The sequence below is a fragment of the Tachyglossus aculeatus genome, chromosome 10 (assembly GCF_015852505.1).
Source record: "Tachyglossus aculeatus isolate mTacAcu1 chromosome 10, mTacAcu1.pri, whole genome shotgun sequence".
Taxonomy (NCBI): domain Eukaryota; kingdom Metazoa; phylum Chordata; class Mammalia; order Monotremata; family Tachyglossidae; genus Tachyglossus; species Tachyglossus aculeatus.
The window spans coordinates 50,948,855-50,970,812 of record NC_052075.1 but is presented as its reverse complement, the minus strand read 5'-3'; the positions used below and the strand labels follow the sequence as shown (position 1 = coordinate 50,970,812).

Here is a 21,958-nt window from a genome sequence, read left to right as displayed (position 1 = left end):
GCTTCCCTGGCCAGCACAGCTTGTCCGCATCCTGGCCATCCGGGCCCTCGGCCCACCTGCCCCCCATTCCCGGCCAGGGTGCCCACCACTCACCGCTTGCAGGACTTGGGCCTTCAGCTCCCCGTGGCTCAGGGGCCGCTCCGCCTCCTGCTGCTGCAGGAATTCAGGCTCCTCCCTGGGCATAGCCAGGGTTAGAGCCCAGGAGTCCCCAGCCACCCCACCCTTCGGTCCAACCCTTCCCCGACCAGAGCCCGGCAGCTCTCTCTTCACAACCCCGTCCAGGCCCCAATCCATCCCCTCCACCATTTTTACGGCCTCCCTCACACCCAAAATCCTCTCCATCCCCGGTTCCATACCCAGAAAAGGGGAGTCGGGGCTGGCTGGGGCGGGGCCCAGGACCCTCACGACTCTGCCCCAAGAGAAGGAGGGCAGTGGCCTCCGGGTCGTAGTTCGCCTTGTCGTCCTGTGGGGTTGTGGAGCAGGAAAGGAGTCAGTCATTCGTATTTATTCATTCATTCAATCATATTTATTGAGCGCTTACTGTGTGCAGAGCACGTACTAAGCGCTGGGGAGAGCACAATACAATAAACAGACACATTCCCTGCCCACGAGCTTTACAGTCTAGAGGAGGAGACAGACGTTAATATAAATAAATAAATTACAGGTATGTACATAGTCATTGAGCGCTTACTGTGTGCAGAACACTGTACTGAGCGCTACGGAGAGTACAAGACACATTCCCTGCCCACAATGAGCTTACAGTCTAGAGGGGAAGACAGACATTAATATAAATAAATAAATGAATGACAGAAATGCACGTAAGTGACACAGGGCATGGAGGGGGAGGGGAAGGGAGTCAGCAGATAGAGAAGCAGCGTGGTTCAGTGGAAAGAGTACGGGTTTGGGAGTCTAAGGTCAAGGGTTCGAATCCCAGCTCTGCCACTTGTCTGCTGTGTGACTTCGGGCAAGTCACTTCACTTCTCTGTGCCTTGGTTACCTCATTTGGAAAATGGGGATTAAGACTGTGAGCCCCATGAGGGACAACCTAATCACCTTGTATCCCCCCCAGCGCTTAGAAGAGTGCTTTGCACATAGTAAGTGTTTACCAAATACAATCATTATTATAAAAGCCCAGTGTAGGTCAGGGAGAGGGTTGGTAGACAGGGAATACGACGGGAGGGAAAAGGGTGGGGGAACATGAAAGAGAACCCAGAGAAAGTTGGGGGAAAGCAGGAGGAGGACCCAGAAAGGGACACAGGTGGAAAGGGTCCTGGGGGAAGGGGTAAGAAAGGACATGGAGGGAGGAAGGAGGGAAGGCCCATTGGAAGGGGACATACGAGGGGAGCAGGGGCTCAGTTCTTTCCTTCATTCCCACACTGCTGCCTCACCGCTAACCCGCTCCCTCTTACTCCTTCTGGCCACCTCCCTTTCCAGCTAAGGCCTGAGGAAGGACCAGTTCTGGGATGAGATGGGAAGGGTCATCTGGGTTCACCCTCTGCCTCAGTACCAGCTGACTCCTCTCTATCCAGGACCCCCCCGACCCCTAGCCCAAAGCTCCTCAAAAGTCCTCACTTCCTCCCTCCTCCTCCCCAAATCCCAACAGCTTTCCTACCCTTCTCGGCTCCTCCAGCCTCCCCTCTCTTCCTCCAGTCCGTCCAGCCACCCCTCCTTGGGTTTCCTCCAGGCTCCCTTCCCCTTGTCCTCTCTGGCCTTCCCTCCACTCCTCCAGTCCTTCCAGTCTCCTTTCCTGCAGTCTCCCCTCTCCTTCTCCAGCCTCCCCCTCCTCCTCCAGTCCCTCCAACCTCCCTTTCCCTCCTCCAGACCCTTCAGCCTCCTCTCCTCCAACCCCCAACTCCTTCTCCAGCCTCCTCTCCTCCAGCCTCCCCTCCTCCGGTCCCTCTGGCCTTCCTTCTCCTCCTCTGGTCCCTCCACCCTCCTTTCCTCCAGCTTTCACTCCCCTTTCCCCCTCCAGCCTCCCAGCCTCCTCACCCTCCCTTCCCCCCCACCCCACCTCCAGTCTCCCTTGCTGTCCCAACCCCCATCCTCCCCCCAGGTCGAACCTAGCCCTTCCCTTCAAGCTTTCCCACCTTGGAGTCCAGGAAAGCCTGGGTGGTCAGCAGCTCCCCGAGCCGCCGCTCGATGAGGGCAAAGAAGACCCCAATGTTGTTGTCCCGGACTTCCGTCCCCCCGCCCAGCAGCTGCTCCAGAGTTGTAGAGTCACAGCTCATCCGTGTAAAGATGGCTCCGATGCCTGGGGTGGGTGGGTAGAGAAGCAAAGGGAGACGATGGAGCCACATACGAAAACGCAGGTACCCACCTCTTTCAGCTTCATGAATGACAATAATAATAACAATAATGAGGTGAACGGTATGTGTTCAGCACTTTCTATGTGCCAAGCACTGTGCAAAGCAATGGGGCAGATATGATGCAGTCCACGTCCCACAGGGAGCTCACAGTCTAATGGGGATAGGGAACAGTTATCTTAGCCTCATTTCACAGATGAGGAAACTGAGACACAGAAAAGTCAAGTGACTTGCCCAAAGCCACGTAGCAGGGAAATGATGGACCCAGGATTAGAACCCAGGTCTCCCAACTCCCAGCCTGTGACCTTTCCAATGCAATTTCCACGCGGCTTCTCCGGCCACGAAGCCCAAAGATTGTCTTCCAGCTAACAGTGATCCCATCTCCTCTGCCTTTAAAGCCCAAGTGCTTCATTCAAGCAATCAATGGTATTTATTGAGAGCTTACTGTGTGCAGAACACTGAACTAAACACTTAGGAAAGTCCAATACAACAGAGTGAGTAGACATGTCCCCTGCCCACAAGGAGCTTACAGTCTAGAAGAGGAGAGAGACATTAAAATAAATTGCAGAAGCAGCATGGCTTAGTGGAAAGAGCCTGGGCCTGGGCTCTAATCCCAACCCCGCCATGCACCGGCTATGTAACCTTGGGCAAGTCACTTAAGTTCTTTGGGCCTCAGTTCCCTCATCTACAAAATGGAAATTTGATACCTGTTCTCCCTCTTATTTAGACTGTGAATCCCATGTGGAACCGGATTACCCTGTATCTACCCCAGTGGTTAGTCCAGTAGACTGTAAGCTCGTTGTGGGCAGGGAATGTATCTGTTTGTAGTTATGTCATATTCTTCCAAGCTCATAGTTCAGTGCTCTGCACACAGTAAGTGCTCAACAAATAGGACTGAATGAATTAATACAGTCTTGGAATATAGTAAGTGGTTAACACACCACAATTCTTATTAATGATATGATCGCAAGTGCGGTAAATTTCTCCTTACCCCAAGGCCCCATCCCCTTTGCCCTCTGGAATCCCAGTCTGGGAGACCCTAAGTCTGGGCCCCCCGGGGCCTCACCAGCTTTGAGCAGTTCCAAGGTCTTGGCCGTGGCCTGAATCTTCTCTGTGAGCTGCTTGGCTTCCTGCCCAACCACCTCCTGCTGCTCCTCGAGGGCTGCCAGCTCCTTCTGCTCCTTGGCCAGACGCTCCTCCTTCCTGGACACACACATGGCCTGGGCCTTCTCGGTCTGGCAGAGGCCAAAGAGGCAAAGACAGGGCGTGGATGTTGGGGTAGAAACTGCCAATGCCGGAGGGGCGGGGGGAGACCGGACAGAGACTGGAGGGAGCCCCGGGGAGGGGATGGAGGCCAAGGGGTGAGGACTCACTGGATCAGGGTACCCTTGGGGACGCAGTGTGGTCTGGGGGAAATAATATAATAATTATGATATTTGTTAAGCATTTATTATGTGCCAGGCTCTGTACTAAGCGCTGGGGTGGATACAAGCAAATTCAACTGGACATAGTCCCTGTCCCACAAAGGGCTCACAGACTTAATCCCCTTTTTAAAGATGAGGTAACTGAGACACAGAGAAGTGAAATGACTTGCCCATGGCCACACTACAGACAAGTGGGGGAGCCGGGCTTGAACCCATGACCCCAGGCCCGTGCTCTATCCACTATGCCATGCTGCTTCTGGGAGATGGGTCTACTCCCAGCTCTGCCCTTAGCCTGCTGTGTGACTGTGGTCAAGTCACTTGACCTCTCTGGGGCTCATTTTCCACATCTTTAAAATGGGGACAAGACAGATGGTGAGTCCCAGGTGGGATAGGAACTCTGTCTTGATCTGATAACCCTAAAGCTTAGCACATAAGTGCTTAATATATGTCATTATGGGTCAGCAGGTCGGAGATCCCAGGGGCAATGGGGTTATGGAGCTGGGAGACAGAGTGAGAGGGTTCACAAAGTCAAAGGTCTTTGGGTCAGAGGGAGTCAGGGTTGAGGAAATCACAGGTATTGGAGCACGCAGAGTCAGGAGTGACCCGAGGTCAGAGGTCACATGGGTCAGAAAGTAGCCACGTGGCTGGCCCGCTCCCTCTTCCCACCTCCTGGATCTCTTCCCGAAGCCGCTCCAGTTCGTGGTTCTGCTCATTGACGTAGTTGAACTGGGCAAAGTTTCGTTCCTCCACTGGGGGAAGGGAAAGGGATAAAGAGGAAGTTACGCACAAGGGACACGGGATAACAGCGTGGCCTTGAGGAAAGAGTCTGGGCTGAGAGTTAGTGAACCTGATTTCTAGTCCTGGTCCCGGCACTTATCTGCTGTGTGACCTTGGACAAGTTACTTAACTTCTCTGTGCCTCAGTTAACCTCATCTGAAAAATGGGGATGAAGACTGTGAACCACATGTGGGACATGGACTATGTCCTATCTGATTTGCTTGTATCTACCCCAGTGCTTAGTACTGTGCCTGGCACAGAGAAAATGTTCAATAACATTAAAAAAAAACAACAACACCCAGATCCTCCCCCAGACTGGGCCTTCTTCTCCCAACACTGCCTCCTTGAGCTCTGGGTCTCCTCTTCCTTTGGCAATCCCCTCTAATGATAACAATGGCTTTTTGATAAGCATTTACTATGTGTAAAGTACTGGACTATATATGAGATAATCAATCCCTGTCCCACACAGGGCTCACAGTCTAAGCAGGAGAGTGAACAAGTTCTGAATCCTCATTTTTCAGATAACTGAGACTAAAGAAAATTAAGTAACTTGCCCAAGTTAACACAACAGGCAAGTGGCAGAGCCAGGGTTAGAACCCAGGTCCCCTTGACGCCCAGGCCCAGGCTCTTTCCTCCGGGCCACGCTGCTTCTCAGAGTCTAACTCAAACACCAATTCTGCCTTCTATCACCCATTTTTCCCTCCCCACCCCTCTACAACTCTAGTCCCGTCCCCCAACCCAACATCAGAACTCTGGGTCTGACCAATGGCCAATGACCCACTACCACCCGGCTCCTGTCTCTGCCGTGGACACCAAAGACACTTGGAAAAGCAGCACATTAGTTGCCCTCTTTGACATCCTTCAATCAACCAATGGAGTTTGTTGAGGACTTTGAAGATGGGGAGAGCAAGGGTCTGTCAGATGTGGAGGGGCAGGAAGTTTCCGGCAGAGGGGCTGACGTTTCTCCCCAGCAGCCCATCAGGGCCTCTTCTCCCCCAAATCCACCTAAATTCTTCTCAAACCTGCTCACTTCTCCCTCTGGAAACCCATCGGAGAGGCCTCAGCCCCCTGACGCTCAAGTGCCCCCTGCCCGCCCCACAAAAAAACCAGGTGGCACCTTCCAGGTATTTGTCCATGAGCTCCTTGATGTCTGTCTCGCCTGTGAATTCCTCAAGCTGCTTCAGCATTGTCTTGTAGCTCTCTGCCAGCACCTTCCGGGGGTCTCGCCGTTTTCCTTCAGCCTTCTCCCACTCTGCCAGCCCACCATGGTCGGGGGTGGTTAGGAGATAGGGTGGGGAGTGAGGGAGAGCGGTGGGAAGACATTGGGAGAGGGGATGGAAGGAAGATGGGGGACAGACGAGTAGATTCCGGGGAAGAGTGAGGATGGGACAAAAGGGAAATAAGAAAAACGGGGGCAGGATGACCGGCGAATGGAGGCAGGGGGAAGGAAGGAGGTGATGGGGTGAGATGAGGGAACCAAACCAGCAACTGTTCCCCTCCCCTAAGCTTCAGACCCAGAGTCAGTCAGTCAGTCGTAATTATTAAGCGCTGTGTGTAGAGCAATGTACTAAGCGCTTGGGAGAGTACACTATAACAATGTTTGTGCGTGGCTCAGTGGAAAGAGCACGGGCTTTGGAGTCAGAGGTCATGGGTTTAAATCCTGACTCCACCAATTAGCTGTGTGACTTTGGGCAAGTTACTTAACTTCTCTGTGCCTCAGTTCCCTCATCTGTAAAAATGGGGACTAAGACTGAGCCCCCCGTGGGACAACGTGATCACCTTGTAACCTCCCCAGTGCTTAGAACAGTGCTTTGCACATAGTATGCACTTAATAAATGCCATCATTATTATTATTATCCAGCGCTTAGGACAGTGCTTGGCACATAGTAAGCACTTAATAAATACCATCATTATTATATAATCAATCGTATTTATTGAGCACTTACTGTGTGCAGAGCACTGTACTTAGCGCTTGGGAAGTACAAGTTGGCAACATATAGAGACAGTCCCTACCCAACAGTGGGCTCCCAGTCTAGAACAGACACATGCCCTGCCCACAGTGAGCATACAGTCCTTTTCACCCAGCCCTCAGCTTTTTGCTCGACCACCTCCCACCCTCTAGGCCACTGTGGATCTGTCTCACCCTGTCCGTCCCCTCCCTCACCCAGGGTGCCCTCCCTCCCTCTGCCGCTGTCCTTTCTCTCCAGGGGACCAACTCCACCGGCCCCTGCCTCCGCCACCGGGGCTCTCTCACCCCGCCGCTTTCGGGCCTCCAACGCCAGGGGATCCAGCCCCCGCTCCTGGCTCTTGAAGGCCAAGAAGAGCCGCATCCGCTCCTCGTGGTCCAGCAGCCGCTGCAGCTCCCTCAGCTCCCCTCTGCGCTGCATCGCCTCCTTCTCTGCCTTCTCTCGCAGCTGCGACGCTTTGCCCTGTGCCTCTTCCCTGGGCCGCCCGTCGACAGAGTGGGTCCTCGCAGCCCTTGACCTCCTCCTCCTCCTCCCCACTCCATTCTTTCTGGGAGAGCCCCCTGCCAAGGTCACCCCGACCCTCTCCCCCGGCCTCCTCCCTGCCCTTGGGGAGGGGCAGTCTGTCAATCCATGAATCAACGGCTTCTCTTGGCCATCTACTAAGCACTTGGGAGAGTCAACGGAAACGGGATGGAGACCAAGAAGGTGGGAGGAAGGAGGCTGAGGTCCCAGCTGGGATGGATTGGGGAGCAGAGGGCCTCCCTCTTCGCCCTGCCACTCCCCCGTCAATCATATTTATTGAGCACTTTACTGTGTGCGGAGCCCTGCACTAAGTGCTTGGGAAAGTACATTAGAACAGTCACATTCTCTGCCCACAGTGAGCTTACAGTGCAGTAATAATAATAATAATGGCATTTATTAAGCGCTTACTATGTGCAAAGCACTGTTCCAAGCGCTGGGGTAGATACAAAGTAATCAAGTTGTCCCACGTTGGGCTCACAGACAATCTCCATTTTACAGATGAGGTACCTGAGGCACAGAGAAGTTAAGCGACTTGCCTAAAGTCACACAGCTGACAAGTGGCAGAGCTGGGATTTGAACCCATGAACTCTGACTCCAAAGCCCAGGCTCTTTCCACTGAGCCACGCGGCTTCTCTAATAGCTCCTCGTGGGCAAAGAACTCCCGCTGCACTTTCCCAGGCATTTAGTACAGTGGGGCGCTTTGGTTTAGACGCTCAATATTTCCCATTTCTCCTCCTCTTGGTTAGGTGTGGGTACCTGGCACTGAAAGCAGAGGCCGAAGAGTCGACGTGGGCCGCGATGATCCGGGAGGCGTGGTAGTGTTTCTGGCGGGAGGGCACGGGGGGGCCATGAGCCTGGGGCAGGGCGTAATACCCACCTGGGGACCCTGCTGCCCGAACTCTACTACGGCTGGAGGTCCCTGGGCTGTCGGGGGTAAAAAGGGCCCAACCTTAAGCAGTCGGTTGTGAAGACGCTGAAACCGGCTCCATTCCACGTGCAGCAGATGCAGCTCCTTTCTCAGCGCCGCGTTTTTCCCCAGCTGGGTGTTGAACTGATTGCAGGCCTGCCCAAGGTGGTGGGAAGGGGGAGAGGGTGACGACGGGCAGGGGAAAAAGCTTCCATTTGCTTGTATCCTCCCCAGCCACTTAGTACCTTGCTTGGCATGTACTAAGCGCTTAACCAATACCACAATCATTATTATTCTGCCTGAGCCAGAGTGCCAGCCTGTCTCGACTCGACCCGCCGCCCAGGGCCAGTCTGGAGGTGAATCCAGACCTTGTTCTCGTGCCCAGCGGCAGCAGAGCTGCAGTGGCTGGGCCGTCACCCTCCACCGTGATGGAGCTGAGGGCGAGGGGAATAAATCCAAGGGCTAGAGCGGCACAGAAAGGAGTTGGGAGAAGAGGAAATGAGAGCAAAGTCGGGGAAGGCCTCTTGGAAGAGGTATGCCTTCAATAAGGCTTTGAAGGGGCGGAGAGGGATCGTCAGTCGGACCTGAAGAGGGAGGGCATTCCAGGCCAGAGGCAAGATGTGGGTGAGAGGACGGTGGCCAGATAGTCAAGATTGAGTGCTGCACTGTAGTAGGAAAGCAGCGAGGGAAGGTAAAATGGGGCAAGGTGATGGAGGGCTCTAAAGCGTTTCTGTTTGACTTGGAGGTGGATGGGTAACAACAGGAGGCTCTTGAAAAGTGGGAAAACACGGACTGAATAGTTTTGTAGAGAAATGAACCGGATAACAGAGCGAAGTATGGACTGGAATGGGGAGAGACAGGGTGAGGGTCTGAGTCGGTTGAACTTGGGACCTCAGCCTGTGTAGAGGTAGATGAGGGAGAGATTGTCTGTTAGACCATAAGCTCCTTGAGGGCGGGGATCTTGTCTACCCTATTGTACTCTCCCAAGTACTTCATACAATGCTCTACAGGTAGGAAGAGCCCAATAAATTGATCGATCAATTGATTGGGAGGGGCAGACTCCTCAGAGTCCAGGACCCCCCATCACTACCTCCTTCTTTATGGTAATTGTTATCATCCCCTTCTCCTGTGAGCCCCTACTCCCTTAGGCTCCTGTCCCTGACATTTCCTTGCTCTTGGCTTTCCCTCTCCTCTGGCACCCTGGTATCCGACTCCTCAGCATAATTCACCACGTTCAGCTGGTTCTCCAGGATCTTCACCCTTCGCTGGGCCTGGGTCTTCTGGTTTTGGGAGACGCCAGGGGCGTGGGACTCCCGGTGTAGAGACAGAATCCGCTTTTCCCACTCACGGATCTAAGGGCCCAAAGTGGGTTGGAAGGAAGGTAATGATCACCACATGTTCCCTCTGGCCTGCACCTCTGGGTCTTGGCTCACCTAGCCCCACCCCACCTGCCCTTCCGCCCTGACTGTCTCCATGCCCCAACTCTTCCACCCAAAACCTCTTATTTCCCCCTTACCATCCCCTATCCCCTTCCCACCCCCTCCCACACTGTCTTCTCCTCATTCCCTCATTTTACTCATGTTCTCCTGCCTCCCCCCTCCTCCGGCCCATTCCCCGCCCCGCTCTCCCGTCTCCCCTGACTCCACCTGCCCTCATCCCCGTCCTCCTCCGCGTTCCCCACCCTGCACGCTGTTCATCCCACCTGTTTGTCCAGTTCCTGCAGCCTGTTCTGTTCCTGTTTCACCTTCTCCTGCACCTGGTCCTGCTGTTCCAGCAAGCCCCTCAAGTTACGCCCGTCCTCCCGGTCCCGCCGCTGGTTGGCCCGACTCTCTGAGGCCTCGATGCTGACGAGGAGCTCTGCCTGTTCTTCCTTCAGACGGGCGATCTTCTTTCTGCCAGTCCCCAGAGGGAGACACAGTCCGCTTTAGGAAAACTGAGGACACGGTAGCCATCGTCTTCCCCACCAAGGAATCCTGCTCTCCAGTTCCCTCAGGACCTTGGATGTCCCAACCCCGGTTTCTCCCTCCTCCTTCCTCTCCCAAAGAAGCAATGCGGCTTAGGGCAGAACAGAACAGGGTTGGGAGTCGGGAAACCTGGGTGCCAATCCCAGCTCTGTCACTTGTCTGCTATGTGACCCTGGGCAAGTCACTTGACTTCTCTGTTCTGCAATTTCCTCATCTGACAAAGGAGGATTAAGTATCTGTTCTCCCTCTCCCTTAAACTGTGAGTCCCATGTGACAAGGACTGTGTCCGATCCGATTACCACAGTGCTTAGTAAAGTCTGGGCATACAATAAGCACCACATTTTAAATTATATTATTATTATTATTATTCTTTGTCCCCACTCACCTTTCCAGACCCAGGTGTCCTGCCCCCACCTCTTCCCTCAGCACACAAATCCACACCTTCCTCCCAGGCCCCCCCACCCAAGTTCTCTTCCCTTCGGGGTCAGGGGGTCTATTCCACATCCCCCCCAGGTTCTCCCTGCTCCAGATCCCAATCCCCTCGGGAGCCCCAGGGGTCCAGCTCCCTGCACTCACTGTTGCCGTCGGATGACATTTTGGCTCTCAATGTTATAGGCCTGCATGTTGCGCTCCATCAGCTGGCACTTCCGCTGAAGTCGCTTCACCTCTGTTTTCACAGCTAAAATAATATCATAATTATGGTACTTGTTAAGCACTTACTATGTGCCCAGCACTTGTTCCAAGCACTGGGGGGAGAAACAAGTTAATCAGGTTGCGCCAGTCCATTTCTCACATGGGGCTCACAGTGTCGGTCCCCATTTTACAGATGAGGTAACCGAGGCCCAGAGAAGTGAAATGACTTGCCCAAGGTCACACAGCAGACATGTGGAGGAATGGGGATTAGAACCCAGGTTCTTCTGATTCCCAGGTCCAGGCTCTAACCACTAAGCCACCCTGCTTCTCTGCTAGGAAGGGGATGGAGGAGCTGGCCTAGGGGGGCAGCTGGGGGCACCCCATCTCTGTTTCTCCAGTCATTCAATCAATCAATAAATCAATCAATCGTATTTATTGAGTGCTTACTGTGTGCAGAGTACTAAGCGCTTGGGAAGTACAAGTTGGCAACATATAGAGACAGTCCCTACCCAACAGTGGGCTCACAGTCTAAAAGGGGAGCAGTGTGGCTCAGCGGAAAGAGCCCGGGCTTTGAAGTCAGAGGTCATCGGTTCAAATCCCGGCTCTGCCACTGGTCAGCTGTGTGACTTTGGGCAAGTCACTTCACTTCTCTGGGCCTCAGTTACCTCCTCTGTAATATGGGGATTAAGACTGGGAGCCCCACGTGGGACAGCCTGATCACCTTGTAAATTCCCCAGCGCTTAGAACAGTGCTTTGCACATAGTAAGTGCTTAATAAATGTCATCAAAAAAAAAAAGGGGGTAGACAGAGAACAAAACCAAACATACTAACAAAATAAAATTAATAGAATAGATATGGACAAGTAAAATAAATCAATAAATAGAGTAATAAATATGTACAAACATATATACATATATACAGGTGCAGTGGGGAAGGGACAGTACAGTCTAGTGGCAAGACCACGGGCTCGGGAGTCAGAGGACGTGGGTTCTAATTCCAGCTCTGCCACCTGTCTGCTGTGTGACCTTGGGCAAGTCACTTCACTTCCCTGGGCCTCAGTTACCTCATCTGCAAAATGGGGATTAAGAACTTTGAGCCCCATGTGGGACAAACTGATTACCTTCTATCTACCCCAGCGCGTAGAATAGTGCTTGGCACACAGTTAGCGCTTAACAAATACCATCATTATTAGTGCTTGGCACATAGTAGGTGTTTTACTTCTCTGTGCCTCAGTGACCTCAACTGTAAAATGGGGATCAAGACTGTGAGCCCCAAGTGGGACAACCTGATCATCTTGTAACCTCCCCAGCGTTTAGAACAGTGCTTTGCACATAGTAAGCGCTTAATAAATGCCATTATTATTATTATTATTATTAACAAATATCATTATTATTATTATTACTTATTAAGCACTTGCCATATGCAGAGCACTGTACTAAGGGCTTCGGAAAGCACAATATAACAATAAACGGGGATATTTCCTTGCCTACCCTCTCATGGATTAGTGGCTAGAACGCGGGACTGGGAGTCCGAAGGTCATGGGTTCTAATCCCGGCTCTGCCACGCCTGCTGTGTGACCTTGGGCAAATTCATTCATTCAATCGTATTTATTGAGCGCTTACTGTGTGCAGAGCACTGTACTAAGCGCTTGGGAAGTACAAGTCGACAACATATAGAGACGGTCCCTACCCAACAGCAGGCTCACAGTCTAGAAGGGGGAGACAGACAACAAAACAAAGCATATTAGAGCTCGGGCTTGGGAGTCAGAGGTCATGGGTTTGAATCCCCGCTTCACCACTTGTCAGCTGTGTGACCTTGGGCAAGCCACTTAACTTCTCTGTGCCTCAGTTCCCTCATCCGTAAAATGGGGATTAAGACTGTGAGCCCCATGTGGGACAACCTGATTACCCTGTATCTAACCCAGTGCTTAGAACAGTGCTTTGCACATAGTAAGCACTTAACAAATACCACCATTATTATTATTATATTAACAAAATAAAATAAATAGAATAAATATGTACAAATAAAATAGAGTAATAAATACGTACAAACATGTATACATATGTACACATATGTATATACATATACAGGTGCTGTGGGGAGGGGAGGGCCTCAGTTTCCTCATCTGTAAAATGGGGATGGAGACTGTGAGCCCCACGTGGGACAACCTGACGACCTTGTATCTTCTAGACTGTGAGTCCACTGTTGGGTAGGGACTGTCTCTATATGTTGCCAACTTGTACTTCCCAAGCTCTTAGTACAGTGCTCTGCACACAGTAAGCGCTCAATAAATACGATTGATTGATTGTATCTACCCCAGCGCTTAGAACAGTGCTTGGCACATAGTCAGCACTTAACAAATACCACCGTTATTATTATTTCCGAATCAGCTACCACCCCCTTAACCGTGCCCCTCCCTTGCTCAATCAACTGTATTTATTGAGCGCTTACTGTGTGCAGAGCACTGTACTAAGCGCTTGGGAAGTACAAGTTGGCAACAGTCCCTACCCAACGTATAGAGACAGTCCCTACCCAACAATCAATTAATCATATTTATTGAGTGCTTACTGTATGCACAACACTGTACTAAGCGCTTGGAAAGTACAAGTTGGCAACATATAGAGACGGTCCCTACCCAACAATCAATCAATCGTATTTATTGAGCGCTTACTGTGTGCAGAGCACTGTACTAAGCGCTTGGGAAGTCCAAGTTGGCAACATACAGAGACAGTCCCTACCCAACAGTGGGCTCACAGTCTAAAAGGGGGAGACAGAGAACAAAACAAACATACTAACAAAATAAAATAAATAGAATAGATATGTACAAGTAAAATAGAGTAATCAATCAATCGTATTTATTGAGCACTTACTGTGTGCAGAGCACTGTACTAAGCGCTTGGGAAGTACAAGTTGGCAACATATAGAGACAGTCCCTACCCAACAGTGGGCTCACAGTCTAAAAGGGGGAGACAGAGAACAAAACCGAACATACTAACAAAATAAAATAAATAGAATAGGTATGTACAAATAAAATAAATAGAGTAATCAATCATATTTATTGAGCGCTTACTGTGTGCAGAGCACTATACTAATCGCTTGGGAAGTACAAGTTGGCAACATATAGAGACAGTCCCTACCCAACAGTGGGCTCACAGTCTAAAAGGGGGAGACAAGAGAACAAACCAAACATCCTAACAAAATAAAATAAATAGAATAGGTATGTACAAGTAAAATAAATAAATAGAGTAATCAATCATATTTATTGAGCGCTTACTGTGCGCAGAGCACTATACTAATCGCTTGGGAAGTCCAAGTTGGCAACATATAGAGACAGTCCCTACCCAACAGTGGGCTCACAGTCTAAAAGGGGGAGACAGAGAACAAAACAAACATACTAACAAAATAAAATAAATAGAATAGGTATGTACAAGTAAAATAAATAGAGTAATCAATCATATTTATTGAGCACTTACTGTGTGCCGAGCACTATACTAATCGCTTGGGAAGTCCAAGTTGGCAACATATAGAGACAGTCCCTACCCAACAGTGGGCTCACAGTCTAAAAGGGGAAGACAGAGAACAAAACCGAACATACTAACAAAATAAAATAAATAGAATAGGTATGTACAAGTAAAATAAATAGAGTAATCAATCATATTTATTGAGCGCTTACTGTGTGCAGAGCACTATACTAATCGCTTGGGAAGTACAGGTTGGCAACATATAGAGACAGTCCCCACCCAACAGTGGGCTCACAGTCTAAAACGGGGAGACAGAGAACAAAACAAACATACTAACAAAATAAAATAAATAGAATAGGTATGTACAAGTAAAATAAATAGAGTAATCAATCATATTTATTGAGTGCTTACTGTGTGCAGAGCACTATACTAATCGCTTGGGAAGTACAGGTTGGCAACATATAGAGACAGTCCCCACCCAACAGTGGGCTCACAGTCTAAAAGGGGAAGACAGAGAACAAAACAAACATACTAACAAAATAAAATAAATAGAATAGGTATGTACAAGTAAAATAAATAGAGTAATCAATCATATTTATTGAGCGCTTACTGTGTGCAGAGCACTATACTAATCGCTTGGGAAGTACAGGTTGGCAACATATAGAGACAGTCCCCACCCAACAGTGGGCTCACAGTCTAAAAGGGGAAGACAGAGAACAAAACAAACATACTAACAAAATAAAATAAATAGAATAGGTATGTACAAGTAAAATAAATAGAGTAATCAATCATATTTATTGAGCGCTTACTGTGTGCAGAGCACTATACTAATCGCTTGGGAAGTACAGGTTGGCAACATATAGAGACAGTCCCCACCCAACAGTGGGCTCACAGTCTAAAAGGGGGAGACAGAGAACAAAACAAACACACTAACAAAATAAAATAAATAGAATAGGTATGTACAAGTAAAATAAATAGAGTAATCAATCATATTTATTGAGCGCTTACTGTGTGCAGAGCACTATACTAATCGCTTGGGAAGTACAGGTTGGCAACATATAGAGACAGTCCCCACCCAACAGTGGGCTCACAGTCTAAAAGGGGGAGACAGAGAACAAAACAAACACACTAACAAAATAAAATAAATAGAATAGGTATGTACAAGTAAAATAAACAGAGTAATCAATCATATTTATTGAGCGCTTACTGTGTGCAGAGTACTATACTAATCGCTTGGGAAGTACAGGTTGGCAACATATAGAGACAGTCCCCACCCAACAGTGGGCTCACAGTCTAAAAGGGGGAGACAGAGAACAAAACAAACACACTAACAAAATAAAATAAATAGAATAGATATGTACAAGTAAAATAGAGTAATAAATATGTACAGACATATATACAGGTGCTGTGGGGAAGGGAAGGAGGCAACACATAGAGACAGTCCCTACCCAACAGTGGGCTCACAGTCTAAAAGGGGGGAGACAGAGAACAAACCAAACATACTAACAAAATAAAATAAATAGAATAGATATGTAGAAGTAAAATAGAGTAATAAATATGTACAGACATATATACAGGTGCTGTGGGGAAGGGAAGGAGGCAACACATAGAGACAGTCCCTACCCAACAGTGGGCTCACAGTCTAAAAGGGGGAGACAGAGAACAAACCAAACATACTAACAAAATAAAATAAATAGAATAGATATGTACAAGTAAAATAGAGTAATAAATATGTACAGACATATATACAGGTGCTGTGGGGAAGGGAAGGAGGTAAGATGTGGGGGATGGAGAGGGGGATGAGGGGGAGAGGAAGGAAGGGGCTGAGTGTGGGAAGGCCTCCTGGAGGAGGTGAGCTGCTCTCAGTAGGGCCTTGAGGTCCCTGCTACTCCAAGCGCCCCGCCCAGCCCCAGGTACCCAATCCATCAGTGTCCGTTACGCTGCTCTCGGAGCGGGCAGTGGTGGTCCACCCGCCAAAAGCCATGGTGGTGGTCTTCGGGGGCTGGGGAATGGCGGGGGCCGTTGGGACTTGGCCGGGGATGAGGAATGGGACCAGAGCGAGCCCGGGCCGCTCCTCCTAGGCCCCGCCGGCTCCCGGGTTTGGGCCGGTTGCCTAGGAGACGCCTCTGGACTCCGGTTAAGAGGCGGCCGGCAGTGGGCGGGGCGGCCGTTGCCGGGGTAACGGGCGAGGAGGCTGGGGGAGCCACCTGGGAAAAGACCCACATCATCATCATCAACATCAATCGTATTTATTGAGCGCTTACTATGTGCGGAGCACTGGACTAAGCGCTTGGGAAGGACAAATTGGCAACATCTAGAGACGGTCCCTACCCAACAGTGGGCTCACAGTCTGAAAGGGGGAGACGGGGAACAAAACCAAACATACTAACAAAATAAAATAAATAGAATAGATATGTCCAAGTAAAATAAATAAATAGAGTAATAAATCTGTACAAACATATATACAGGTTCTGTGGGGAAGGGAAGGAGGTAAGATGGGGGGATGGAGAGGGGGACGAGGGGGAGAGACGAGGGGGACATAATACACCTACACACATAATACACAGTCCTCTAGACTGTGAGCCCGCTGTTGGGTAGGGACCGTCTCTATATGTTGCCAGCTTGTACTTCCCAAGCGCTTAGTACAGTGCCCTGCACACACTGTAAGTGCTCAATAAATACGATTGATTGATTGAGTCAGAGGTCTTGGGTTCTAATCCCGGCTCCTCCACTTATCAGCTGGGTGACCTTGGGCAAGTCACTTCACGTCTCTGGGCCTCAGTTACCTCCTCTGGAAAATGGGGATGAAGACTGTGAGCCCCGCGTGGGACCACCTGGTCCCCTTGTATCCTCCCCAGCGCTTAGAACAGTGCTTTGCACATAGTAAGCGCTTAACCAATGCCATTATTATTATACAGTCCCTGTTCCACACGGAGCTCACAGTCTAAGTAGGAGGGAGCACAGATGTTGAATTCCCATTTTCCAGATGAGGAAACAGAGGCCTGGAGAAATTAAATGTCTTAACCAAGGTCCCACAGCTGCCAAGTGGCAGAGCTAGGATTAGAGGCCAGGTCCTCTAATTCCCGGGTGCAGACTCCTTGTCCTTGCTTATTTTATTTTATTTTATTTTATTTTACTTGTACATACTATTCTATTTATTTTATTTTGTTAATATATTTTGTTTTGTTGTCTGTCTCCCCCTTCTAGACTGTGAGCCCGTTGTTGGGTAGGGAACCATCTGTATATGTTGCCGACTTGTACTTCCCAAGCGCTTAGTACAGTGCTCTGCACAAAGTAAGCACTCAACAAATACGATTGACTGAATGAATGAATTATTATTATTCAATCGCAAGTCACTTAACTTCTCTGGGCCTGTTACCTCATCTGTCAAATGGGGATGACGACTGTGGGCCCCATGTGGGACAACCTGATAATAATAATAATGGCATTTATTAAGCACTTACTATGTGCAAAGCACTGTTCTAAGCATTGGGGAGGTTGCAAGGTGATCAGGTTGACCCACGTGGGGCTCACAGTCTTAATCCCCATTTTCCAGATGAGGTAACTGAGGCACAGAGAAGTTAAGTGACTTGCCCAAAGTCACACAGCTGACAAGTAGCGGAGTCAGGTTTTGAACCCATGACCTCTGACTCCAAAGCCCAGGCTCTTTCCACTGAGCCACGCTGATCACCTTGCATCCCCCCCCCCAGCGCTTAGAACAGTGCTTTGTACATTGTAAGCGCTTAACAAATGCCACTATTATTATTATTATTTATTGAGCTCTTACTGTGTGTCAAGCACTTCACTTCTCTGGGCCTCAGTTCCCTCATCTGTAAAACGAGGATTCATTCAATCGTATTTATTGAGCGCTTACTGTGTGCAGCGCACTGCACTGAGCACTTGGGAAGTACACGTCGGCCACCTATAGAGACCCCTACCCGACAATGGGCTCACAGTCAATCAATCAATCAATCGTATTTATTGAGCGCTTACTGTGTGCAGAGCACTGGACTAAGCGCTTGGGAAGTACAAGTTGGCAACATATAGAGACGGTCCCTACCCAACAATGGGCTCACAGTCTAGAAGATGGAGACTGTGAGCCCCACGTGGGACAACCTGATGACCTTGGATCTACTCGAGCGCTTAGAACAGTGCTTGGCACGTAGTAAGCGCTTAACAAATACCATCATTATTATTATTATTGAGTAGTGAGGGGAGGGGCCTCTGGGGGCGCTGTCAGACGCCCCTGGGGCACCGCGCGCTCCTCCACTGCGCCTGCGCGGCCAACGCCCCGGCCGCTCCCGCCAAAACCGCAGCCACGTGCTGCTCGCCTCCGCCGCTCTGATTGGCCACGCTCAGGACACGCCCACATCACAAGCCACGCCCCCTTATAAAGTCACGCCCTCTGCCGTTTGTTGGGTCTCAAGCGGGCTGAGTATTCATTCATTCATTCAATCGTATTTATTGAGCGCTTACTGTGTGCAGAGCACTGTACTAAGCGCTTGGGAAGTACAAGTTGGCAACACATAGAGACGGTCCCTACCCAACGGTGGGAGCAGCAGCAGAGAGGAGCGTGGCACAGAGACGGACAGACACTCAGACAGAGGCGGGCAGCAGGGACACAAGGAAGAGGGTCACTCAGTTGTATTTACTGAGCGCTTACTGTGTGCAATCAATCAATCGTATTTATTGAGCAATTACTGTGTGCAGAGCACTGTACTAAGCGCTTGGGAAGTACAAGTCGGCAACATATAGAGACAGTCCCTACCCAACAGTGGGCTCACAGTCTAGACAGTGCAGAGCACTGTACTAAGCCCTTGGGAGAGTACAGTGTTCACTCATTCATTCAATCGTATTTATTAAGCGCTTACTGTGTGCACAGCACTGTACTAAGCGCTTGGGAGAGTATAATGTTCATTCAATCAGATTTGTTAAGCATTTACTACTACTACTAATAATGGCATTTATTAGAGGGCTTACTATGTGCAAAGCACTGTTCTAAGCGCTGGGGAGGTTACAAGGTGAGCAGGTTGTCCCATGGGGGGGCTCACAGTCTTCATCCCCATTTTACAGATGAGGTAACTGAGGCACAGAGAAGTGAAGTGACTTGCCCAAAGTCACGCAGTTGACAATTGGTGGAGCCGGGATTTGAACCCATGACCTTCGACTCCAAAGCCTGGGCTCTTTCCACTGAGCCACGCTGTTTCTCTCAAGCTCATGCTGCTTACTGTGTGCAGAACACTGTACTAAACACTTGGGAGAGTACAATGTTCATTCATTCTTTCAATCATATTTATTAAGCGCTTACTGTGTGCAGAGCACTGTACTAAGCACTTGGGAGAGTACAGTGTTCATTCAGTCATATTTATTTAGTACTTACTGTGTGCAGAGCACTGTACTAAGTGCTTGGGAGAGAACATCATTCCCTTAGTCGTATTGAGCACTTACCGTGTGCAGAGCACTGTACTAAGCGCTTGGGAGAGAACAACATTCATTCATTAAGCATATTTATTGAGCGCTTACTGTGCGCCGAGCACTGTACTAAGCGATTGGGAGAGAACAACATTCATTCATTCAATTGTATTTATTGAGCGCTTACTGTGTGCAGAGCACTGTACTAAGCACTTGGGAGAGAACAGCATTCATTCATTCAATCGTATTTATTGAGCGCTTACTGTGTGCAGAGCACTGTACTACGCACTTGGGAGAGAACAATATTCATTCATTCATTCAATCGTATTTATTGAGTGCTTACAGTGTGCTAAGCACTGTACTAAGCGCTTGGGAGAGAACAACATTCATTCATTCAATCGTATTTATTGAGCACTTACCGTGTGCTAAGCACTGTACTAAGTGCTTGGGAAAGAACAATATTCATTCATTCAATCGTATTTATTGAGCGCTTACTGTGTGCAGGGCACTGTTCTAAGCGCTTGGGAGAATACAGTGCATCAACAGACAGACACATTCCCTGCCCACAACAAGTTTACTGTCTGGACGACGAGTTCACAGTCTAGGAGATGGGAGAGATGTATGGGCAGAGAGATGGGGAAGGTGAGAGAAACAGAGGGAAGTCGGCAGAGCCAAAGGAAAGGGCAGTCATTCAATTGTATTTATTGAGCGCTTACTTTTTGCACAGCACTGTACTAAGCGCTTGGGAAGTTAAGTCGGTTCCCCCCCTCCTTCCTCTCCCCCTCCTCCCCCACCCCACCCCCCCGCCTTACCTCCTTCCCCTCCCCACAGCACCTGTATATATGTTTGTACGTATTTATTACTTTATTTATTTTATTTGTACATATTTATTCTATTTTGTTAATATGTTTTGTTGTCTGTCTCCCCCTTCTAGACTGTGAGCCCGCTGATGGATAGGGACCGTCTCTATATGTTGCCAACTTGTACTTCCCAAGCGCTTAGTACGGTGCTCTGCACACAGTAAGCGCTCAATAAATATGATTGATTGATTGATTGATTGATTGAAGGGACACGGACAGATGGACAAGTCGAAGAAACATGGACAGAGGCAGAGAGTCACAAAAAGAGAGAGGCAGAGAAAGAGAATGGCAGGGATATCGAGACAAACCTACCCCTTACATCGAGAGCTCCGTGTGGGACTACAATGTTTGGCACATAATAAGCACCTAACCATCAATCAATCGTATTTATTGAGTGTTTACTATATTTGGTATATGTGGTACAAACGTATTTAAGTGTTTACTATATGCCAGGCAATGTACTAAGCGCTGGGGTCGATACGAGCAAATCAGGTTGGACGCAATCCTTGTCCCCCATAGTAGTTAGTACAATGTTTGACACATAAAAAGCTCCTAACCATCAATCAATCGTATTTATTGAGTGTTTACTATATTTGGTATATGTGGTACAAATGTATTTGTTAAGTGCTTACTATATGCCAGGCACTGTCCTAAGCGCTGGGGTCGATACGAGCAAATCAGGTTGGATGCAATCCTTGTCCCCCATAGTGGTTAGTACAATGTTTGGCACATAATAAGTACCTAACCATCAATCAATCGTATTTATTGAATGTTTACTCTATGTGGTATATGTGGTACAAATGTATTTAAGTGTTTACTATATGCCAGGCACTGTCGTAAGCACTGGGGTGGATACGAGCAAATCAGGTTGGACGCAATCCTTGTCCCCCATGGGGGTCACAGTCTTAATCCCCATTTTACAGATGAGGTAACTGAGGCACAGAGAAGTGAAGCGACTTGCCCAAGATCATACGGCAGACAAGTGGTGGTGCCGCCGTTAGAACCCAGGTCTTTCAGACTCTCGGGCCTGTGCTCTATCCGTTAGGTGCAGAACACTGTCCTAAGCGCTTGGGAGAGTGCACTTCAAAGAATTAGCAGACACGTTCCCTGCCCATAACGAGCAGTCTAGACGGCCTGCGGTCTAATACCATTCATATTAGTTTTATTATTGTCTCTTCCTATGCGTGTTCCCCGTTCGACCTCCCTCTTCCCTTCTCCCCCTTCCTCCTCCCCCCAATTGACACGGAACCAACTGTTCTGCCTCTGCCTCACCCCCCCTCTCCGCCCCCTCCCCAGCCCTTAGGCGCCAATTCCGTGGATTTTTAGACGCTGCTTCTTTCACGCCCACAGCTTTTTGGATCTGAACTCTGAGCCTCGCGCAACCCGGATCTCCTACAAAACATCAGGGCTTAAAAAGCCCCCAAACCAAGTCTTTCTGATTTAACTCTTCGATGCCCGCCCTCCCCATCCCCATCCCACTTGCTCCTCCCCAAAGGCCCCCTCCTCTCTCCACCCGATCAATTGTATTTATTGAGCGCTTACTGTGTGCAGAGCACTGTACTAACCGCTTGGGAAGTACAAGTTGGCAACATATACAGTCCCTACCCAACAGTGGGCTCACAGTCTAAAAGAGAATTTGTCCCCTCTCTGCCCAGAGCCTTCGCTGACCATCGCCTTCCACATGCCATTCCTGTCCGCCCTCCGCCTTCCCCTCCCCATTGCTCACCT

General features: G+C 49.5%; 1 protein-coding gene across 2 annotated transcripts in view; it reads right to left on the bottom strand.

Moving 5' to 3' along the window:
• The window catches only part of ODAD1 (outer dynein arm docking complex subunit 1), a 46,998-nt gene that overhangs the window by 371 nt on the left and 24,669 nt on the right, over positions 1 to 21,958 (bottom strand). Inside the window, exons 1-13 of one of the 2 annotated variants that reach the window (XM_038752639.1) lie at positions 15,876 to 16,078; positions 10,441 to 10,543; positions 9,603 to 9,792; positions 9,130 to 9,252; positions 7,943 to 8,056; positions 7,750 to 7,817; positions 6,759 to 6,946; positions 5,622 to 5,756; positions 4,394 to 4,476; positions 3,370 to 3,538; positions 2,088 to 2,251; positions 357 to 463; positions 94 to 175 (exon numbers count right to left, since the gene is read on the bottom strand). In XM_038752639.1, coding sequence (XP_038608567.1) covers positions 94 to 175; positions 357 to 463; positions 2,088 to 2,251; positions 3,370 to 3,538; positions 4,394 to 4,476; positions 5,622 to 5,756; positions 6,759 to 6,946; positions 7,750 to 7,817; positions 7,943 to 8,056; positions 9,130 to 9,252; positions 9,603 to 9,792; positions 10,441 to 10,543; positions 15,876 to 15,942 — 1,593 coding nt within the window. In that variant the 5' untranslated portion in view covers positions 15,943 to 16,078. Of the gene's footprint in view, positions 1 to 93; positions 176 to 356; positions 464 to 2,087; positions 2,252 to 3,369; positions 3,539 to 4,393; positions 4,477 to 5,621; positions 5,757 to 6,758; positions 6,947 to 7,749; positions 7,818 to 7,942; positions 8,057 to 9,129; positions 9,253 to 9,602; positions 9,793 to 10,440; positions 10,544 to 15,875; positions 16,079 to 21,958 lie in introns of those variants that run through there. The other variant, XM_038752640.1, reaches the window with a different exon arrangement.